This window comes from Amphiura filiformis, chromosome 17 (assembly GCF_039555335.1).
Source record: "Amphiura filiformis chromosome 17, Afil_fr2py, whole genome shotgun sequence".
Classification (NCBI taxonomy): Eukaryota; Metazoa; Echinodermata; class Ophiuroidea; order Amphilepidida; family Amphiuridae; genus Amphiura; species Amphiura filiformis.
Window position 1 is genome coordinate 29964918 of NC_092644.1, and position 20488 is coordinate 29985405.

Sequence of the window (20488 nt, forward strand, 5' to 3'; positions counted from 1 at the left end):
TAGCTTTAAACCAGACACCTCAGAAAAAGAAGCCAAAACATTTTTTGCAGATTGCTCCCCATCTAAAATACATGTATAGTGTCATCAGCATATTGAACCAAGTTGAATTCTGTATCATTGACCAACCAAAATACCAGATATAGACGGATTTTCCCGTATAGAACATGATAACAATACTGAGCGTGGCGCAATGGTTAGGGTACTTGCCTTTGGTGCATGAGGTCCCGGGTTCGATTCCCGGCGGTGGCGATTTGCTGGGCTATTGACTTGGAAAAAAAAGTCTGAAATTAATTGGCAACTTCTGTAGATTAAATTCAGACTTCCGCTCTCCCCATGGTTCATATAGAATTGGGTAAATGAATCATGAAAGTACTCCGTCCTTCGTAGGGGACGTTAAGCCGTCGGTCCCGTGTACAGAGAGCCCTACCTGTACATGTATCTTGCAGCCAGTTTCGAAAAGAGTAGGGTGTTAACCCCTGACTGTTCCCAGCCCGCCCGGTGTTCAAATGGACCCCAATGGAAATAAGCTTCAATAGAGGCTTTCTTGGGTTATCCAGGGTTGTCAAAAAAAACCAGAGCCAAAATAAATAAGTAAAAACTCAATGGATACCCTTGACGAACAAAGTATTGTGACGTAAGCCCATTATTTTAAAAAATATATAACTACTAATATTCGTGTACAAAGGTTTCACATAACTTACAAAATCTGGACCAAAGTTCCTACTTTTTAAGGCCTCAAATAAAAAATTCCACTCAAGTGAATCATAGGTTTTTTCAAAATCTAAAAATAGCAATACTCCAGGAACATTTTTATACTTAGTATAATCCATAATATCTTGTATAGTACGACCCACTTCAACTTATCGCTTGTCATGAAAGAGAAAGGGGTCTGCTAAGCCAGAAAATTAGAACTAGAGCTGTTTGATGATCTCTGCATGCTCTTTGCCGACGGGGGCTCTTTCACCTCAACTATTATATAAATATTATTATTCTCAATTAGGTGGCTTTTTTTAAATTTACGACGGAAGAATCGCAATGATTAACAGAAATACCAATTTAGGGTGGTTTTCGGATTTTTTTGGTTATAAACATCCTCGTACGTATCATTCTTCCTTAAATTTTCTTTCCACCAATTGCACAAATAGCACAAATAGCGCTTACTGGAAGCAACTCAGATATTGCCATCATTGCTTTTATAAATTGCATAAATTGCAACACCTGTGGCTATTTCTACAATTTGTAAAAATTGTTTACGTACATGGCTATTTGTGCTATTTGTACAAATTGCTGCAACTGTAGGCTATTCGTGCAATTGACTGACATAAATGGCACAAATTTTAACACCTGTGGCTATTTATGCAATTTTTACATACGTGGCTATTTGTGCTATTTGTACAAATTGCACACTTTCGTAGGCTATTCGTGCAATTGACTGACATAAATGGCACAAATTTTAACACCTGTGGCTATTTAGGCAATTTGTAAAAATTGTTTACATACGTGGCTATTTGTGCTATTTGTACAAATTGCACACTTTCTTGCAACTGTAGGCTATTCGTGCAATTTACTGACATATATCACACAAATTGCAACACCTGTGGCTATTTATACAATTTGTCCGACATAGATTGCATCAATTGCAACTATCTGTGGCTATTTATGCAATTTGTAAAAATTGCTTTCGCAACTGGCTATTTGTGCTATTTATACAAATTGCACACTTTCTTGCTATTGAAGGCTATTAAGTGTGCAATGACCAATCCTGCGCCTTTATGATTAGCTATGATTACTGCGGGATGACCCATACTCAACGCAAACTCCTCCCACGCTTTAGCGGGCCCGCAGCAGAACCTGAAATTACTATGAAGCAGTGGACCAGGGCTGAGATTCATTCAGACACCATCTACATGCATGTCAGCTGTATGTGGCACTTAACGAATTACATGTAGCATACTGCAGTTACTGTCCGTTTTCCTATACACAATACACAGTGCTCTTTCCCATTGACGCGTGACCTCTACAAATAGCCTACGTTAAAAGTATGGGGATATGCCTAGTTAACGTCGCTGTGTGAAAAATAACCGGCCAATATTAAAAGTACTCTTCTAAAGTTCTAGAAAATATAGTTTTGTAACATGTCCTAAATTTTTAGCTAATTTAGATTTTTGGAAATATGCGTACTTTGGTGTTTTAGTTAATGTTATAGGTAATAGTACATTGCCTAGTTAACGTCGCTGTGTGAAAAATAACCGGCCACTATTAAAAGTACTCTTCTAAAATTCTAGACAATATAGTTTTGCAACATGTCCTAAATTGTTAGCTAATTTAGATGTTTGGAAATATGCGTACTTTGGTGTTTTAGGAAGGATATGTAAACGACAGATAACACCAAAAACATGAAGAAATTATTTCCAAACCGTGTTAAGTCTGCAAACCACCATGTTTCTCATTTTCAAGAACGCTGGTTAACAATAAGCACGTATTGTCTCATTTCGTAAACAAAGACCACACACAATTATTGTTCTCTAGCGCTCGCTTTATAATCGTTCACCCAACTGAAAGTATAATCCCAGCTCATTGCTCCATTGTACGTGTAAAGCAGACACATATGTTGTGTGTATTTAACCAGAGAAGATATGATTTAATCAGTTGAGCTGTTATCTTGGTTTAATAGCTTTTAATGGGGTTTAAGTCCTGCAAAGGTCGAGTTGAATTCTACTGTAGACATGACTGCATCATGGTAACTCTATAGAGATAGTGTGTACATTTCTACACCCAAGAACTCGACACTAATATTATAGACATGAAAGACGATGGGAGAAAAGTAGGCCTACCTGTTTTATTTATGAATTATTGCAGCAACTGTATACCCTCTATAATCAACCCACTGTTAATTCACGTTTTACTTGCAGTAACTGGCCTGCTGATAATTCCGCTCCAGGGTATATCGCCACTCCAGGTGGTCGGGATGGCACCGGGCTTGATTGTGTAGCAATTAGCATAACGGGTGATTGGATTGATCTGGCCTGCGGCGACATGAACAATTACATTTGTGAAATAGGCAAGTGTTTACAGCCCGATGTTTTCACGAGTTGACTGTTTATTCTTAAACATTTGCCTTACTTTTACTGACATTGACTTTTCGCAATTTAATTTTAGAAGTCCCGAAGATGCACAAAATGAAAGAGACAATCAATAAATCAATCAATAAATCAATGAATCAACAAATCAAGTTAGCAATCAATTAATCAATCAATCATTCAATTTCAATTTCAAGTTTTTTGGACCTAGTTCGAAGGAGGATAAAGAAACAAAGCAGATTATTAATTTTACAGCTTTAGTACTTCTGTTACGTTTGTAAAACTTTCCCCGCTAGATTTTAAATACAGTCGAGTCACATATTTACTCTGTAGGCGTTTCTAAAACTTGTTTGATTTTGAGACAAAAAGAAAATTCACACCAGGAATACAAACGGTTAAAGCCTTAATGTACGATTTCCGTCAAATTTTTATTTTGTTATTCTTTATTCAAAATGTTGAAATAATATTAGTAATAACTGACGGGAAGGGTTGCTGTCCATTTTAAGTTGAAATAACAAGGTAAAGTGAAAGAAACCCCACTGGTTATTTTGGCCATTTACCATGCAGTTCAATGGGAGGACATATTATCATAATTTTTTTAATTATGATAATATGTCAAACCTTGCTCTGTGGACCTACAAAGACAACAAATTTGGCCGATTTCATTTAGGTGCAAGATGGGACATGTGTAAACATTACAATTATGCCCAAAAATCAGGTTTGAAAAAAATTAACCAATTTCATATTATAAGATCATACATTAAGGCTTTAATATAATAACAATACGAATAAAAAAAGTTTCGTATAAGGTTAATGAAAGTCAATTCCCAGTTTCTTGTTATCATGGTTATATTTTATTTTTCAAGATTGAGTAGGTGACTTTTTAATTATTCATTATATTAAGACTGTGGCGCATAGTGTCCAAACATTATACCCCCTAAATATCCAGAAAAAAGTACTGAAAATACGTTTGTTTTTTGATTAGGAATAGTTTCAAACATTTTGTGTTTCTCTAAAAATATCAAATAATAAAATGTTTGGAAATAATGAATTATCTGACCGGCAATTTTCCGGAACCGATTCGCGTGACGGGAAACTGAGAATCGACTTTCATTGGCCTAACTTCAAGAAGTCTAGAGAAATTGATATGTACTTTGAAAAAAGAAAGAAACATAATCAAAAACTAGAGGGCTTTACATAATTGTGTACACAAATACGGCTATATCCGCATGTTATCAGTGTACACAAACTTATATTTCTTATTTGCTGAGGACTTAAGGTTACACAAAGAAACGTATAAAAAACGTATAAAAGACGTATAAAGTTGTTCTCGAAAACCAAGTTTTCTCAGCAATTAAATATCGTAGTGCAAGAGATGTTGGTGCATTTGATGTAGATTTACATTATTTTTGTGTGTTTATACAATTTTTTAGAATCCGTTTTCAAATTATTCGTTTATATCCTTTTTACGCACCATGCAATAGAGACCAAAAACGCGTTCCATGCTATGTGTGCCCCGTATAAAACCACATCGAGTGATTGCTTTCTCCTTTTTTGTATTGTGCTACAAACCGATCAAAGAAATAATGGCTATATAAATCAATACATTTTCCAGACGGTGGCGTAGCTTCATGGGGGCCAGAGGAAGTGCCCCAAAATTGCCGAAAACGGCTTGTGCCCTCGGGTGCCCCGCCGACATCCGGCCCGTTGCCGCCCCTCAGGACCCCCCCCCCCACCCCGAGCTAACTTGTCTTGATCGTGGATCGATATATTATATTATATTAGGCCTACGTCCCGGTACGCTTGTTCATTTTCTGCGTGGCTGTTTCTGTTATAAATTTACGCCCCTCTGAAATCAAGCGCATGAAAAACCTTGGCTAACCTTAAAATAAAGAAACTGTAAAAAGTCGCCCAAGTGGGCGGAAATGAGTAAAAAGTTAAAGTCCAAGTTACAAGCTTTAATTTGATGTAGGCTGCACTCCCACGAAACTGAAAATAATGTGTCAAAAGTGAAAGTCCAATTCGTAAGCTTTAATTTAATGTAGATTGCACTCTCGTAGCACTTAAAGTGAAGCAATTGTAAAAATTCGCTCGATTTAACATTTGATATTTGACTTACGGGACTCATGTTAAAGTATAATTCTCAAGTGCTATCAGTATCAGGTATAATCAACTCCATCAGGTAGAGGTCAGTGGTTAATAATGACAACCAATATATAAAAAAAAACCACTACCGTATGTTTGTTTATTAACGCCATGTAGATCCTGACACGAACGTAGCAGATCAACTTGTGGGTGCTGAAGTTCGCGTTGGTTCCTGCATACCAGAGGGAGGTGACAGTGCTGCAACAGAACTAGAAACCATCAAGAAGAATGCCGTGTGTACCGGTCTTAGCCCCGCCAATAACCCACCGAATGTAATTACGAGTGCAGAAGCTGCACATGATAATTTTTGGATCTTACGAGAGTGTAAAACACACTATGGGAGATATGTTTACATCTTGAAAGAGGATGTAGGTGCAGATGCCACGTGGTTTTCAACGTGTGAGGTGGAAGTTTGGGGACAAGAGAGTAAGTTAATTTATCAACATAGTAGGAGAAAGAGTTAAAATAAAGTAAGTTAAAGTATTATGAAAACTTTTGGACCACATTATCGGTTTAAATTATTTAGAATGCAAAACACTTAAACCCTCATCTTCAGTGTTATTTTTTGTAAGCAAATTCACTCAAATTGAAGTGATTTTTTTACAAAATTGAGCATTTCTTAACCATTTTGTGTGAATGTTTCTCAAAGTTGGTCAAAAGTCAAATTAAAACGTTTCTTAGATATTTAGGCCTATATCTAGTTTTTAATTGATTAAAAAAATACTGAAGAATTTTTTGTTTTGTTTTTGTCATTTGACGTCACAGATGGATTCGTCAAGTGCTTGCTATTATGTATACTTTAAATACTTAAGATCAACAATTTAGCCGTTTTGAGGCCTAAACGTTTTCATAATTACAGGGTTAAGGCGAACCTATGAAGAAATGATAACAGTAACATTCATATCAATATAATTTATGTTATAATAATTCGAGCAATGCACATTTCAAAAAGTATATTTTTAAGATTGTCGTTCTAATGTTCTTCATACCCATGCTTTTATTTCCCATAAGTTCCTGACGCCGATAAGCCTAAATTTGGTTTCACCGAACAAGTTGCTTCTGATCTCGAGAACGACTTCAACACTAAGACATTCACTGTGAAGAGAACAGGACAGTATCCCACCTGCTGTAGTTTTAGTAAGTTGTCTCTACGTCCCGGACTATTACGATCTATTCTTCATAATTCATTTCACAATAATTTGAAGTAGATCTATATAACATGTTTTTGTACATTATGTTATTGTCAATTGCGGTCTTATTAAACTACCTATCCAACACAAAAATGTTTTTAAACGTTATAAACGTGTTTTGAACGGGTTTTTGTTTTGGTTAAAACTTTTAATAAAATCTATACATGTAAAGTGTTGGGCTATATAAAGGGTATGAAAACGTTTTTAAAATACGTTTTACACACACAAATAAACCTACTACTACAACATTGTCAAAATGTTGTCAAAATTTTGTGGCAAACATTTTTACAAATACTTTGTCAACACTTATATTAGAATGTTTTGCTACGCAATATTATAAACATGATAAATGTGTTTGAACGTTATTAAAACGTTTTATAACCTTTATATGTCTTTTATATACAGCCAGACATTTAAAATTAGGTTTTTGTAGGATAAATCAATAACGATAGGTCGTAGATAGCAATAACTATATATTTTCTTAATCCTTGTCATCAGACGAGTAATAATATGATATATCTCTCAACAAGAACGAAGCCTTTTCAATGTTTTACCTCTGTGTGACCTTTCGTGACCTCTAGCAAAAAACGTACCCTACAATATGAGTCCACCACCCCCTAGCAGTGATCTAGAAGGTCTATACTAACCCCGGGGAGTCACTCTCACACAAAAGTGCTACCCACCCGCGTCCGACCACCTCTGAAATAGCTTGAAATGCACCCTTAATGGCGAATGTTCACATAACCAAATTGCACCCCTTAATGGCAAAACACATGCAAAATCCTACCCTAAGTGGCGTAGCACATGCAAAAACCATACCCTAAATGGCGTCAACTGAGAAATATCTAATTTATATCCTAAGTGGCGTAAACAGGAAAATGAGCTAATTTGATACCCAAGATGTCTTTTTGATGTTGCAGACCTATAGATACTAAAGAAAACTTCTTTTTTTAAAACTTTCTTGACCAGGATGCTCACTAGTGCCCAAATCGAAATGACTATTGCATACATAGGACACGACATACCAATTGAACAAGCTCTTAAGGGAACTGGAATGAGCGTTTTGAGCGTTTCGACAGCATTTTTTGTGGGACATGAGAGCTCATCAGACATATCGAATTGCATTCTGAATACGAAGAATGTCTTTCTGATATCAAATAATTTTCATTTTATGAAATTCACGATATAATACAAATTTTATGACAAATTATTAAAATTGGATATTTTTAACATTTTGGAGATATAACAGTCCTCGAATTAAATTTTACAAATTTAATGATATAGTCTTAAAGTGTATGTAGCTGGGAGGAAAAGCCGACGATCAATTGAAAATTTTGACCTTTCATATTGAAGATATGGATTTTTTTCCCCAAAGGCCTAATTTTTTGGTGTTTTAGGAAAAAATCCATATCTTCAATACGAAAGGTCAAAATTTTCAATTGATCGTCGGCTTTTCATCCCACCTACATACACTTTAGATAGAAATCATCAGATTTATAAAGTTTACTTCGAGTACTGTTAAATATCAAAAATATCAATTTTAATGATTTGCCATAAAATGTGTATTACATTGCGAATTTCAAAAATCAAAATTATTTGATATCAGAAGGACATTCTTCGTATTCAGAATGCAATTCGATATGTCTGATGTGCTCTTATCTAACGTCCCACAATAAATACTGTCCAAACGTTCATACCCCTTCCCTTAACCCATCTATTTTTTGTTTTCATTGTAGGCATTGGGAAGTTAGGCGGCCTTACTCCAACTGCCACAGGTCCAGGTACAACTGTCGACACTGACGATTATGATCATGCCATCACGGGAGCCAGTGCATTGCCAGCGACAACACCTATACAATATGATTTCGACCCAACTGACGAATCAAAAGATTTCACCATTGACTTCATCGACGATTTCTGTATAGAAGAAGATGAAAAAGTAGGGTTTGAAATCACAGACGTGTGTACCGGTGCGTTGATTGGTGATGCGACTGAACCTACATATGAAACGATTACGTTTACTATTGAAAACGATGACGGTAAGACATTCCAAATGGAATTTGGCTAAGGGTCTCTTTTTCTTAGATTCTGATTCTGTCTTTCTTTCTTCTACCAATCGTATAATGAGCCATCGTAGCCATATTCATTTGTCAATTTTGACGAAATTTGGTTATTATGACTATTGGGGGGTGCCACAAATGTCATGTGAAAATGTCTGGCGCAAATGTCTTCTCAAGGTCATTATAGCCCAAAACGTGTTTTTCACTTAAAATGCTACTCATTCCCCATATTACATAGCACCGTGACATCACTTGCACACATGCATCGTCTATAGCCAGTGTCTAAAATTTGTACACAGAATTGGGGTCAAAGGTCATTTAGGGGTCATTTCCGGCCTATAACCAAATACCTTAAATCGGCCATCGTAGCCATATGCTTTTTGCCATGTTGACCATAGTTGAGCACTAGGACCATTGGGTGGTGCCACAAATGCCTTGATCATTTGCGGTCAAAGTTCTTCCACTTGCGGACAATGACCAAAAACGTAATTTTCACTAAAATTGACTAGGGGGGCCTATGACCCCCATGATAGATTTGCACACAAATATGTCATCCATGCAGCAAAGATATAATAGTCCTTATACAAGCCCATTGTGGTTCAATGAGCCATGTATAATAATAATTGGGGTGATCATTCCTCACTTATGTGTACTTTAAAGTATACATTATAGTAAGAATAGGTATGTCCTTGCATGCAAGGCTAATATAGGTAAACAATCTTTACAGAGCCTTCCAAGGGCATCTGTGTATTTACCTAGCATGCCTAGCTGAGCCTAGGTCCTGTTTTTCTATCCGATTCTTCTTTCTTTCTTTCTTTACCAAATACTTTCAAAATGCTGCTGCTCCCGTAAATTACATAGTAGGCCTACAATGTCGTCACCACCATGAACCATAGGCTGGTGGTACAAATGTTGCATGAACATCTCTAGGTCAAAGGTCATAAAAAGATCAACATCACTGGCTAAGGGCCGTGCTCTGTGAGCACAATGTCTAGTTATAATTATTGTTGAAGGATAATTATCAAATGATCAACATGAAGATAAATAGTGAATTCACAATGAAACATAAACATGCAATCAAGATGAGTCTGATTTCAATCAAAAGTTTTCAAATACAGTAATCATGGGCCAATTTCAGAGCTATATTTTGCTGAAATCCACGTCATAATTAGACCTACTGCCCCAGAGATATGGCTACTTTAGTGTTGCACAAAACAAAATACATTGCAAGTTGAATACTATTATAGCATGTATTGTAAAATATTCCCGACATTCGATTCATTTTGCTTGATCACATAGTTGCGACTAAATGAAGGCTACAAATTTGGCTCGGTCCAGACGAAAACTGCATTTAAAATTTGGCCGAGTCACTCACTTTGTGCGTTCGAAAGCTCTCGTCATGACCAACTTGCGTTCAGCAACTTCTCATCGTCACGACCTACTTTTGGTTTTGTATGTGACACCTAAAATGTCTAAAAATGACCAAGAAAGTCCACTTTTTGGACAGAACACAATATATATATAAACCAAAAAATAATAAATGAGATTTAAAATTAAAAATAATAATAAATGATATACGGTATTTATATATATCTTTTATTTGTTTTGCTTACTTTTTGTTCTATTATTTGGACACAACTGAAGCTCAAAATCACAAAATTGTATATGGTTATTTCGGATTATCTTGGAAGACAACTGTTTTATTATTTCAGTGAGGTATTACTGGGAAGATCTTACCCTGTCCGATTATGAAGGTTCGACAACACCAGGAACTGTAACGGGTGTGTTGAGAAGAGAAGGTTACCTAGGAGCGGAAACAACAGCATGTGAGTTTAATTAAAGAAAACCAATGATAAGACAAGAATTGTTGACAAAAAGAAACGTAGCACGGGCAAAACCTTAAACACTAGCAGCCTATATTTTAGTTCCTTGTAGGTGGTTAGGCCTATGGGGACTGATACCACCTGTTACCTCATTAGGCCAAAAAAAATTGGTGTGTTGCCCTCAACCGTCCGACCCTAAATCCTGAAAAATCAGGGTCGCAATTTTTTTGGTTTGAATCATGATTTTTACAGATTTGTTCAAACACTCAATGTTTTTCACTTAAAATTAATATTTTATTGAAAGACTAGTCTTTAATTGATGTCTAACAGGTATCCAGAAGTCAAAATTGATAAATGTCCCCTAATTGAAAAAGCATTTTTTAATATTTGAGGGGATTTTTAAAAACTGAAGGCCCGGACTGAAGGTTTAAAAAAAAAAAGGAAAAAAAACAATCCGACCGTCCGACCCAAATTTCCCATTTTCCCACTTGAGGGCAACACAACAATATTTTTTTTGGTCTTACATCACAACCTGTCGGCATCCTATGTCAAATAAAATTACCCAATTAAAATGTGCAAGAAAGCTTTTCATCTAGCGATGAAAAAATATAGCAGAGAATTATTGTAAAATATGTAAAGGTATGTGTAACCTGAACGTGAACCACAAAAATTTGAAGCCAAGGATGTAAGTTTTACACCAGCCGGTTGGACTGGTTATCCAATATATTACCCGCCCTGCTACAAAACTTACCGTTTAATTTTTTTAAATTTTTAAATACATCATGGCTGTTTCTTTTTGTGTTTTTGTAGATATGTACATATTTAAATTTATGTTTCCCTTATCACAGATGTTCATACAGCTGAAGATGGTACAGCAACAGAAGCAACCTCCAGTGTAGACTTTTTTGCACTCGCAGCAGACACTCCGGTGGTGTTCCCTAAAGATGAGACCTCCATGGATGTTGTTCTTAATTTCATGGTGGATGCCGACTGCGAAACGATGGATGAGACATTCAACCTCATACTCGACACAAAGCCAGAATATAAGATCAGTGGTTCTGATACCGTTGTGGTCACAATAAGGGCCGACGATGGTACGTTGATCAGTTGCTTAATTTCCTTTTACATACAAAAGGATGTCAAATTTGTAACAATTATCTCATTTAAAATTATATAGTTACAAGTGCCATAAAGATCATTTACTATTTCACTACCTTTTCAAAATTGATGTTTAAATATCCTATTAATCAGTAGCTTATAGCTATCATAGCTATCAGTATGATTACTCTCTAAATGTAACAGTAGGGATGACCATCATGTTGCTCCTATTGCTACATATTTTCTGGAAAGAACTCATCAGCAGAAGCATTTTGGTGGTTAAATGGTCAAAATCGGTCAAGAATAATGAATTTTCAAAGTTTCCCATTCTGACCGGTCATTGGAACGAAATAAAATGACAAAGTCCAAAAATAGCAATGGGAGCAAAATTGGTACTAGCATATATTTACCTTTTTATATTTCTTTATTTTAATATATAACAAGCATATTGTGAAAGTATCAAAGGGGTTTCTTATGAAATGGCACTTTCCTAGTCAATAGCATAAATTATTTCTTCAAATCGAGGCACTGAAATCATGCTTTTTTCACAACCAAAAGTTTCAATGTTATTGGGTTTAGTATGCATCAAATAGTAAAATAAAACCTAAAAGTTTTCGGGGAAAAAATCCGCAGTCATGGGTGCGGAATTCTACAACTTAAAAAAAAAATCACCAAAATCCATACTAAGCTGTAAAAACTTCATCGATTTATATCATTTTGCATATGTTTTAGGCTGCATAATATTTTACAATATTTTAACATTATATAAAATATCCAGTATTTTCATCGTAATTCAAATGCCTAGGGTGTAGAATTTGGCAACCTTGTCTGCGAAAATCATTAAAATTCCAAAAAAATAAATAAATAAATAAAATGTGACTGAATTGCATAAATATGCATGATATGTATATTAAGCCTGAATAAAATATTAAAATCCAATTGTATAGTGTATATACAGTGCAACAGAGCATAAATGCCCTAAATTTAAAAGCTATATAATTTATGAACAATATACACTATACACATAAAAAATACTACTACAAGGGATTTTCAACATAGGCTTCCAAACAATCAGGTACCAACATGCACAGCTTTGTCCTTATATCACTTTTGGGTTTTTAACAAAATGTTATCAAACTTCTACTGTGATTGGCAGCTGCATAAGACATCTCTTTGATAGCTGATATAATGCCCAGCCATTCAGCAAGTGGCTAATAACTGACCTTGATAGGCTTGAATGAACACTGTCATCTGCTACAAAACCATCACACTCTAGGACCTGGTCAATCCGTAATGCTACACGGAGCACAGTACTTTAACAATGAAGTGAAAGACTCATTATTGAATAGGCGCGTATTTTAAAAGTACAGCTCCTGTGCGTGTATATCAGCATAGACAGTAGAGAAAATAAAACTGTCTATGGTTGTAGATGGTATAAATATAAGAAAAAGTTTAGGGTTGAGATCAGGTGAAAAATACATCAAATGAGCACGAAACTTCACACTTATGTTCAGAAGGTGTCTATTTAACATGACTCGAAAGGTGTATGGAAATTCCAAAGGGAAGCTGGTGATTTAATTTGTAACTCGAGATCTACTTGTCCAATTTTTTAACCTTTTTACAGAGGGTATGCCTGAATGAATATTTTGTGCCATTCTGAGCAGTGCTGTACTTGGCCACTGGCAATTAAGCGCACTGTGGCGATGGACCAATTTTGACTCACACTTATAGGAAAACCAAATAGGTTATGTTGCTGTAATTTGCAGGATAGTTACAAAACATAATTGGCACTAACATCCCTAATTTTTACAGAAAAATATTGAAAAATAAAAGAATGAGCTCAATTTAGAAATGTCTGTGCAAGCAGTGCAGAGTTGACCTCCCTGCATGTCTGGGAGTGTTCTAATCAAATTGATGATTCATTGGTCATCCCTAGTAAAAGAGTGAAAAGGAGAATTTCACTCTAAGAGATGAGTGCCTATAGTGACCACTCAAGTGGAACGAAATAAAAGGGTGCAAATTGAGTAGAAAAAGAGCGACAGTCACCGATTCTAAGGGACCGTTCACAAACACTTGTTAGGGAAGGGCCTGATGCAAAAAAAATTAATCGCAAACATTTTTCGCCCACCCCCCTCCACTTTAAGCTCCTTTACAGATCTCAAAATTGTCAGCCCCCCTTTTTGACATGATAATTATGGGTCAACCCCATAGAAAAGCATATAAACTCAATTTTCCCAGGAAAATTTGTGGTCAATTTTTTTAGCCCCCCTCCCTTGGAAGGTCCAAAATTGTCAGGGCCCCCTTTTTTGCATCAGGCCCCCCTAACAAGTATTTGTGAACGGTCCCTAAAAAGAGTGAACACTTACAAACAATACTCCTGCTCTTCATCATGTTCATGACCTTCATTGGTTACCAATTCACCATTATTCACAGTAGACTCTTTTTTCATACTGACCATAATTCTGATTATTTATGAAAACTCTTCCATGACACAAAATGATTTGTCTATTCGTACTTCTCCAACACAAAATAATCCAGCCATGTCAATTCCTCACTGCTTATGATTTCATTTGATTATTATTTTTTCTATATTATTATGCTCTATTTTTGCTCTGTTTTCGCGCATTGACATAATATTCTAATACGCTTTATAAGAAATGTTTATGTATTAATTAGGGAATCATTTAGTGATAACCAAAAATATCAGGTGAATTAAATTCCCAAGATCTGTATCATTAATCTACATGCGTCATATACTGGTTCCGGCCATATGCCCGGGGGTTCACTCCCATTGTGACCTGTACACCATCCGCGATAATAAAAACGCGGAAAAAGGGTAGTTTTTCGTGGGTAGGCACGTGTCAAAAACATGAAAAAGGTAGCAAAATTGCAATTGCTAATACGGGGAAATGAAATTTAGGGTATGAAATTTAATGCAAGGAATAAAATACCTGTTTAGGGTGGGAAGACAGGCGCGTGTTCGTTTTAGCCAAGGGTTTAAAAATCCTTGTTTAGGGTGCTTTTCAGAAGTTGATTATCACGGATGGTGTACAGGCCACAATGGGTGTGATCCCCGGGGCCACATGACAACATGTTGGTGTGGTCCCTACAGTGAATGCCTAGGGTGGAGGTACCGCGTAATGTGAATAGCTTGACAAAACCAAGTAGACTATGCCGACTGCCTAAAATCGTCACGAACAAGAATGGTCTGTACTGTTTTATTTTGATGTTCATTGCTCCCAGTCCATAATTAGCGTTTCGATTGATTCCAAACAAATGCTGTAATTGAGATTGTCTTCCTCTCCCACATTGAATGACGTGTAAAGAAGAAATAACATAATTATTTCCTTGTCTTTTTGTTTAACTAGTAATTTTTAAGATCCGAAATCCAGGTCCACCGCTATCTGTGAGTGAAACGGACAGAACGTTAGTAGTAGTGGTTGAAAAGGAAGGTTTTGTAGATGCCGATGCAGTTATTAGTAAGTGATACTACTGTCTGCAACTAAATCAATTAACATAATAGTTTTGGCCAAACTGGAAACATTATGCATTTTCATTAGCCTAATCGTCAGTATGTGGTGATCAGAAGGCAGTATAAGATTCTCAAGAATTTGAAATTTTTCACATATCGAAGAATTCTACACTTCGGATATCATTTTCTTAGCTAAAACACCATCATTTGCTATTATCATACCACTAAGGGAAATATCAAAGAACACCGCTAACCTGATATATTTTCGTATCTAGTCAGTGAGTGCGTATTTTACGCTTTATATCTAGTCAGTAAGAGCGTACTTCGCAAGCCCGATACGCGTGTACGGCGAGGTACGCGTATAAAGGCGACTCGCGTAAACCGGGCCCGTAAAATGCACGCAATCTGTAATACGCGGAACAGTCATCTATTTTTTGCAAAGTTTTCCTATTTAGCAGCAATTAAAATGTTTAAAAACGTAATTATTTCCAAATTTAGAATGACTTAGTGGTATGATAAATTCGTTATTAGGTTCAGCGTCGGTATGGTACGGAAAATTATCGTGCGCTCAGTGTCATACTGGGTTCAGCCTTCGGCTTCACCCAGTATGACACTTCGCGCACGATAATTTCCCGTACCATACCTCCGCTTCACCTAATAACTAATATTATTGCACCACCATTTCCTACAGATGTTATATCTCAGCCATTTGTACCTACTAGCGCCGCCACTCCGCTAGATTACACCGAAATCGATACAAATGTTATGATTGCAACTAGAAGAATTACCGGCTCTGTCACCGTGACTGTGGCTGACGATAGTGAGGTTGAGGATGACACGGAATCCTTCAATCTGGTTCTTAACCTGAACTCGGACACAGTTCCTGTGGATGCTTGTGTGGTGGACTCTCCTGTTGTAATCGATATTGAAGATAATGATTGTAAGTTGTGAAATATCGAGATTCAAGTTTATCATACTGTATATAACAGTGTGTTCATGCACGGGTTATCAATTAGGTTGAAAAGTTAAAACAACAACAACAACAACAATAATAATAATAATAATAATAATAATGATAAAAACAGGAGCAAATGGGGAGGTTGTAGCTTCATCCCAAAAATATTGGTTGCACTGCTGTATAAAACACTCTCCAATGGAGGGGTGCTAATGTTACAATATGCTACAAGCTATGGTGAAATAACGTACTAAAAACAGTAGGTCCGTATTTTGTTGGATAGTCTGTACGTCATTCGAGTATGGGAACAATCGCAACATGTGTAGTCTTGATGTTTGTCTCTTATGCCGAGGTGGTTGATATGTATGAATTTACAAATCCCGGCTACAAGTTCAGGGACAATATTTTGGGGGTCTGACGGCTAGTGATTGTATGCCAATCTAAGACGTTGCTTCAAGAGAATTCAAATAAAACTTGAAGAAGAAAAGAAGGCAGCATAATATTGGCAATCATAACCTAAAGTTTCATCAATATTTGTTTATGGTTTACCTTGCAGGTAATTGGAGTATGACATCAGACATCGCAACAGTGGAAGAAGACAACGGACCAGCTGAGGTGACCATTCAATGTGCAAGAGATCCTACAAGCATGGTGACATTGGATAGATCTCTCACTGCAAGTAAGTATACGATGGTATGCATCACAAATGTAGAATAGCGACTTCGTTGATCATATCGTCGGTCGCAACACATAGTGGCGTAGAGTGATTTTCAACATTTTCCGTTTCACATAGTGGCGTATAGGTTTAGAGCTAGCTATTATCCTATAATATTTATTCCTTATTAACTATTAAAGATATAGTTTAATAGTTTGAACCTTAAACTTCAATTACAAATGAAATCGGGTCACTGAGAGATAACAGTGGAGGAGTATCGACTCCGTTACTAGTAGCATATCCTTCAAAATCGTTTTGATCAGAAACGTATTTTGTCCTTCACGTACGCCACTATGTGTTGTGACCGACGATATGGATCCAACGAGGGTACAACCTCTTAAACAGGGTACATCCTGTTAACTCTCTTCACGCGGGTATCGACTGCAGACGACAATTTTTTTTTTAATCCAAAAATTTCAGAAATGTAAATTTTTATGACCATATTTGGAATCAGCATGAAAAATGCATTAAAATGAGTACAAACAAGCCTGGTATTGATTCAGTAGTTCTTAAGATAGCTCTTGATATTTTGAGAAAATGGGGAGAAAATATTTCAAAACTTCAACTTTTTCCGTTGAAGTGCATGGCTAGCACGCAGAGCATTTAACAGGTGTCACGGTTGTTTGATTGGATCATTTATTAGTTTTTCAAACAAAACATCATGTATAACCAAATTTTAGTCTTAAACAGCTAAAAGTGATATCGTGCTAATGTATACAAATGCTTTTGAGTCGTTCTCAACTTTAATTTCCCCTCTTTTACAAAATTATTCATCTTTATAGTATTTCTTAAAGCGGATATAAAATGTATCTATTAATGACAAAATTGGTGGCGCTATTTAGTTACTGGATATTACCCTTTCAAGTTTTTAATACAAATAATTCCTTTTATTGATCAAATATGTTTATAAAATTTACTTGTTGCTTGTTTCACCTATTCCAGCTGTTTTCATGGCGGTATTAATCACCTAACCCTTGCAAATAAAGAAATATGATTTAGAATAAATAGCGCCATCTATAGTTTAATAGTTTGAACCTTAAACTTCAATTACAAATGAAATCGGGTCACTGAGAGATAACAGTGGAGGAGTATCGACTCCGTTACTAGTAGCATATCCTTCAAAATCGTTTTGATCAGAAACGTATTTTGTCCTTCACGTACGCCACTATGTGTTGTGACCGACGATATGGATCCAACGAGGGTACAACCTCTTAAACAGGGTACATCCTGTTAACTCTCTTCACGCGGGTATCGACTGCAGACGACAATTTTTTTTAATCCAAAAATTTCAGAAATGTAAATTTTTATGACCATATTTGGAATCAGCATGAAAAATGCATTAAAATGAGTACAAACAAGCCTGGTATTGATTCAGTAGTTCTTAAGATAGCTCTTGATATTTTGAGAAAATGGGGAGAAAATATTTCAAAACTTCAACTTTTTCCGTTGAAGTGCATGGCTAGCACGCAGATCATTTAACAGGTGTCACGGTTGTTTGATTGGATCATTTATTAGTTTTTCAAACAAAACATCATGTATAACCAAATTTTAGTCTTAAACAGCTAAAAGTGATATCGTGCTAATGTATACAAATGCTTTTGAGTCGTTCTCAACTTTAATTTCCCTCTTTTACAAAATTATTCATCTTTATAGTATTTCTTAAAGCGGATATAAAATGTATCTATTAATGACAAAATTGGTGGCGCTATTTAGTTACTGGATATTACCCTTTCAAGTTTTTAATACAAATAATTCCTTTTATTGATCAAATATGTTTATAAAATTTACTTGTTGCTTGTTTCACCTATTCCAGCTGTTTTAATGGCGGTATTAATCACCTAACCCTTGCAAATAAAGAAATATGATTTAGAATAAATAGCGCCATCTATAGTTTGCATTTAATAATGAAGCCAATTCTATATACATCAAACAGCCGTGGTGTTTCAACGTTATGGCCCTTCTCGTTGTCGTCAATCGTCCCCAGCTTTCTTTACCTATATGTTCTTGTATAGTCACCTCAGTCGCCTCGCTCTCGACACAATTGCCAATTGCAACGTATAACACCACTTCTGAATGGCTAGCATTATTCGGAAAATCTTCCTGACTTTGACGGAGCTTGACTCCACGAGACTAAATCACGACTCATGAATATTTAAATAGCAGAATAAGTCGCCGGCTTCATTCCATAGTGGCGTAAGGTGATTATTGTGAAAATTGGCACATGTGTTTTCTCAGCAGCCACAATTTGCTAATTAATCAATAATTAAATTAAATTTAGCGTATAATTGTGTGTTTTCCATTGTTGCGTATCGACTGTATGCCACTTTTTATATAGTAAGAAACTCATTCTATTGAAAAAAGGTCACGATTCACACCGTTGGACCTCATCTGTACGATCTGAATTGACATAGGTCAATTTATTTCCCGGCATGCTTAGTAGACACATCGGTCTTACCATAGACCCTGAAAGATATTTAATAAATATTTGCTCCACAATTTATCAATACATGTAAGATAAAATATTAAAACATCGTATAAGAACTATTCTATTGCAAATCAGTTATACCAATTAACTGATGAGGCATTAAATATGCAGGATATTAATCATCTTCCTAATAGGCAGACTATGGTACACTCATAGAAGTGACTTTTTACTTCCGTAAATGGTCGTTGGTTGGACCTCATCTCTTCTCAAATTGTGACCTAGCTAGGTCCCGACATTTAACCTATGCAGTCTCATATTCATGAGTATTTCTAACATTCTTATGTAATTGACAACACAAACTACTAAATACATAATTTTTTTTGATTGACACCAAAAGGCTTTGTGGCATTATATCAAAGCGGAAACCAAACTATATAAATGACGCACACCAACATAGTGTTATATTTTCAATGAAAGACCGCGATTTAGAATTGTCAAAAGATTACCATAAAATGGGGTAACTTTGGGCACTTTTCAGAGTTTTTAAACCACTGCTTCCAAACAAAACCAATTATATTTCTAATTAACTCTTTTTGTGATATTAGGGTTCCCTTCTACACCTTGAAGTTGAAAAAGATTTTTTAATAATTTTGTAAGGGTGCCCTAGGGGTTAAAAATGACCTGACCAAAGTTACCCCGCCTTTGGGGCAACTTTGGTTACAGTATTACATTCCATGAAGGAAAAAAAAAAAAAAAAATTGATCTTCGCTGAATATGGGCAAGTTGTTATTTTTTGTGACATTTGACACCTTGCAAAATTAATCAAACACACATCCTTGCTCACAAATATCGATTTTATTTTTTCTAAAAAATTTAAAAAATGCTCATTTTGGTCAAAATCCCGCTTTTTCGTAAATTTCAAGGAAATTACACATGAGCGACTTTTATTTCTTCCAAACATATTTCTTAACAAATTGACACCACATATGACTAAAAACAATATTGCTGTACGAAAATATGACCATTTAAAAAAATATATTTGACCGACCAAAGTTACCCCGCTGACCGAAGTTACCCCATTTTACGGTAGCTTCTTCATGATTAGAAAGAATGGGTACCCATAACTACTAAAGTACAAAACACAAATTTAGCCTACACTAGACGAAACGTGATTATGAAGAAAAGAAGAGGTACTACACCACTGTGGTAAATTTGTGTCTATTTTTGCATTTTTCTCGAAAACTAATAACACAGTGGTAACAAAAGATGCTTGCCCCAATAATATACGTAACTTTTGTTACCAGTGTGTTATTATTTTTTGAGAAAAATGCAAAAATAGTCACAAATTTACCACAGTGGTGTAGTACCCCTTAAGTTAAACTTGCCATCCGTAAAGTTAGGGTATTGTGTTTTGCGTGTTTTCCATATTGACGTACTTATTGTTTTCAATTTGCCAGTAATACTACGTCTTTATTTCTTTTGAAAGTTATATAAAGATAAAATCAAGTACAAAAATAAATGTAAT

At 35.7% G+C, this 20488-nt stretch overlaps 2 protein-coding genes across 2 annotated transcripts in view; both read left to right on the forward strand.

The window, feature by feature from the left end:
* Nucleotides 1-20488, forward strand: part of LOC140137600 (uncharacterized) — a 235912-nt gene that overhangs the window by 64995 nt on the left and 150429 nt on the right. The gene's annotated exons all lie outside the window — the stretch shown is intronic.
* The window catches only part of LOC140138240 (uncharacterized), a 67708-nt gene that overhangs the window by 34057 nt on the left and 13163 nt on the right, over nucleotides 1-20488 (forward strand). The window contains exons 7-15 of the mRNA XM_072160154.1: nucleotides 2913-3061; nucleotides 5343-5651; nucleotides 6237-6362; nucleotides 8152-8454; nucleotides 10188-10301; nucleotides 11147-11392; nucleotides 14765-14875; nucleotides 15560-15808; nucleotides 16380-16502. Coding sequence (XP_072016255.1) covers nucleotides 2913-3061; nucleotides 5343-5651; nucleotides 6237-6362; nucleotides 8152-8454; nucleotides 10188-10301; nucleotides 11147-11392; nucleotides 14765-14875; nucleotides 15560-15808; nucleotides 16380-16502 — 1730 coding nt within the window. The remainder of the gene's footprint in view (nucleotides 1-2912; nucleotides 3062-5342; nucleotides 5652-6236; nucleotides 6363-8151; nucleotides 8455-10187; nucleotides 10302-11146; nucleotides 11393-14764; nucleotides 14876-15559; nucleotides 15809-16379; nucleotides 16503-20488) is intronic.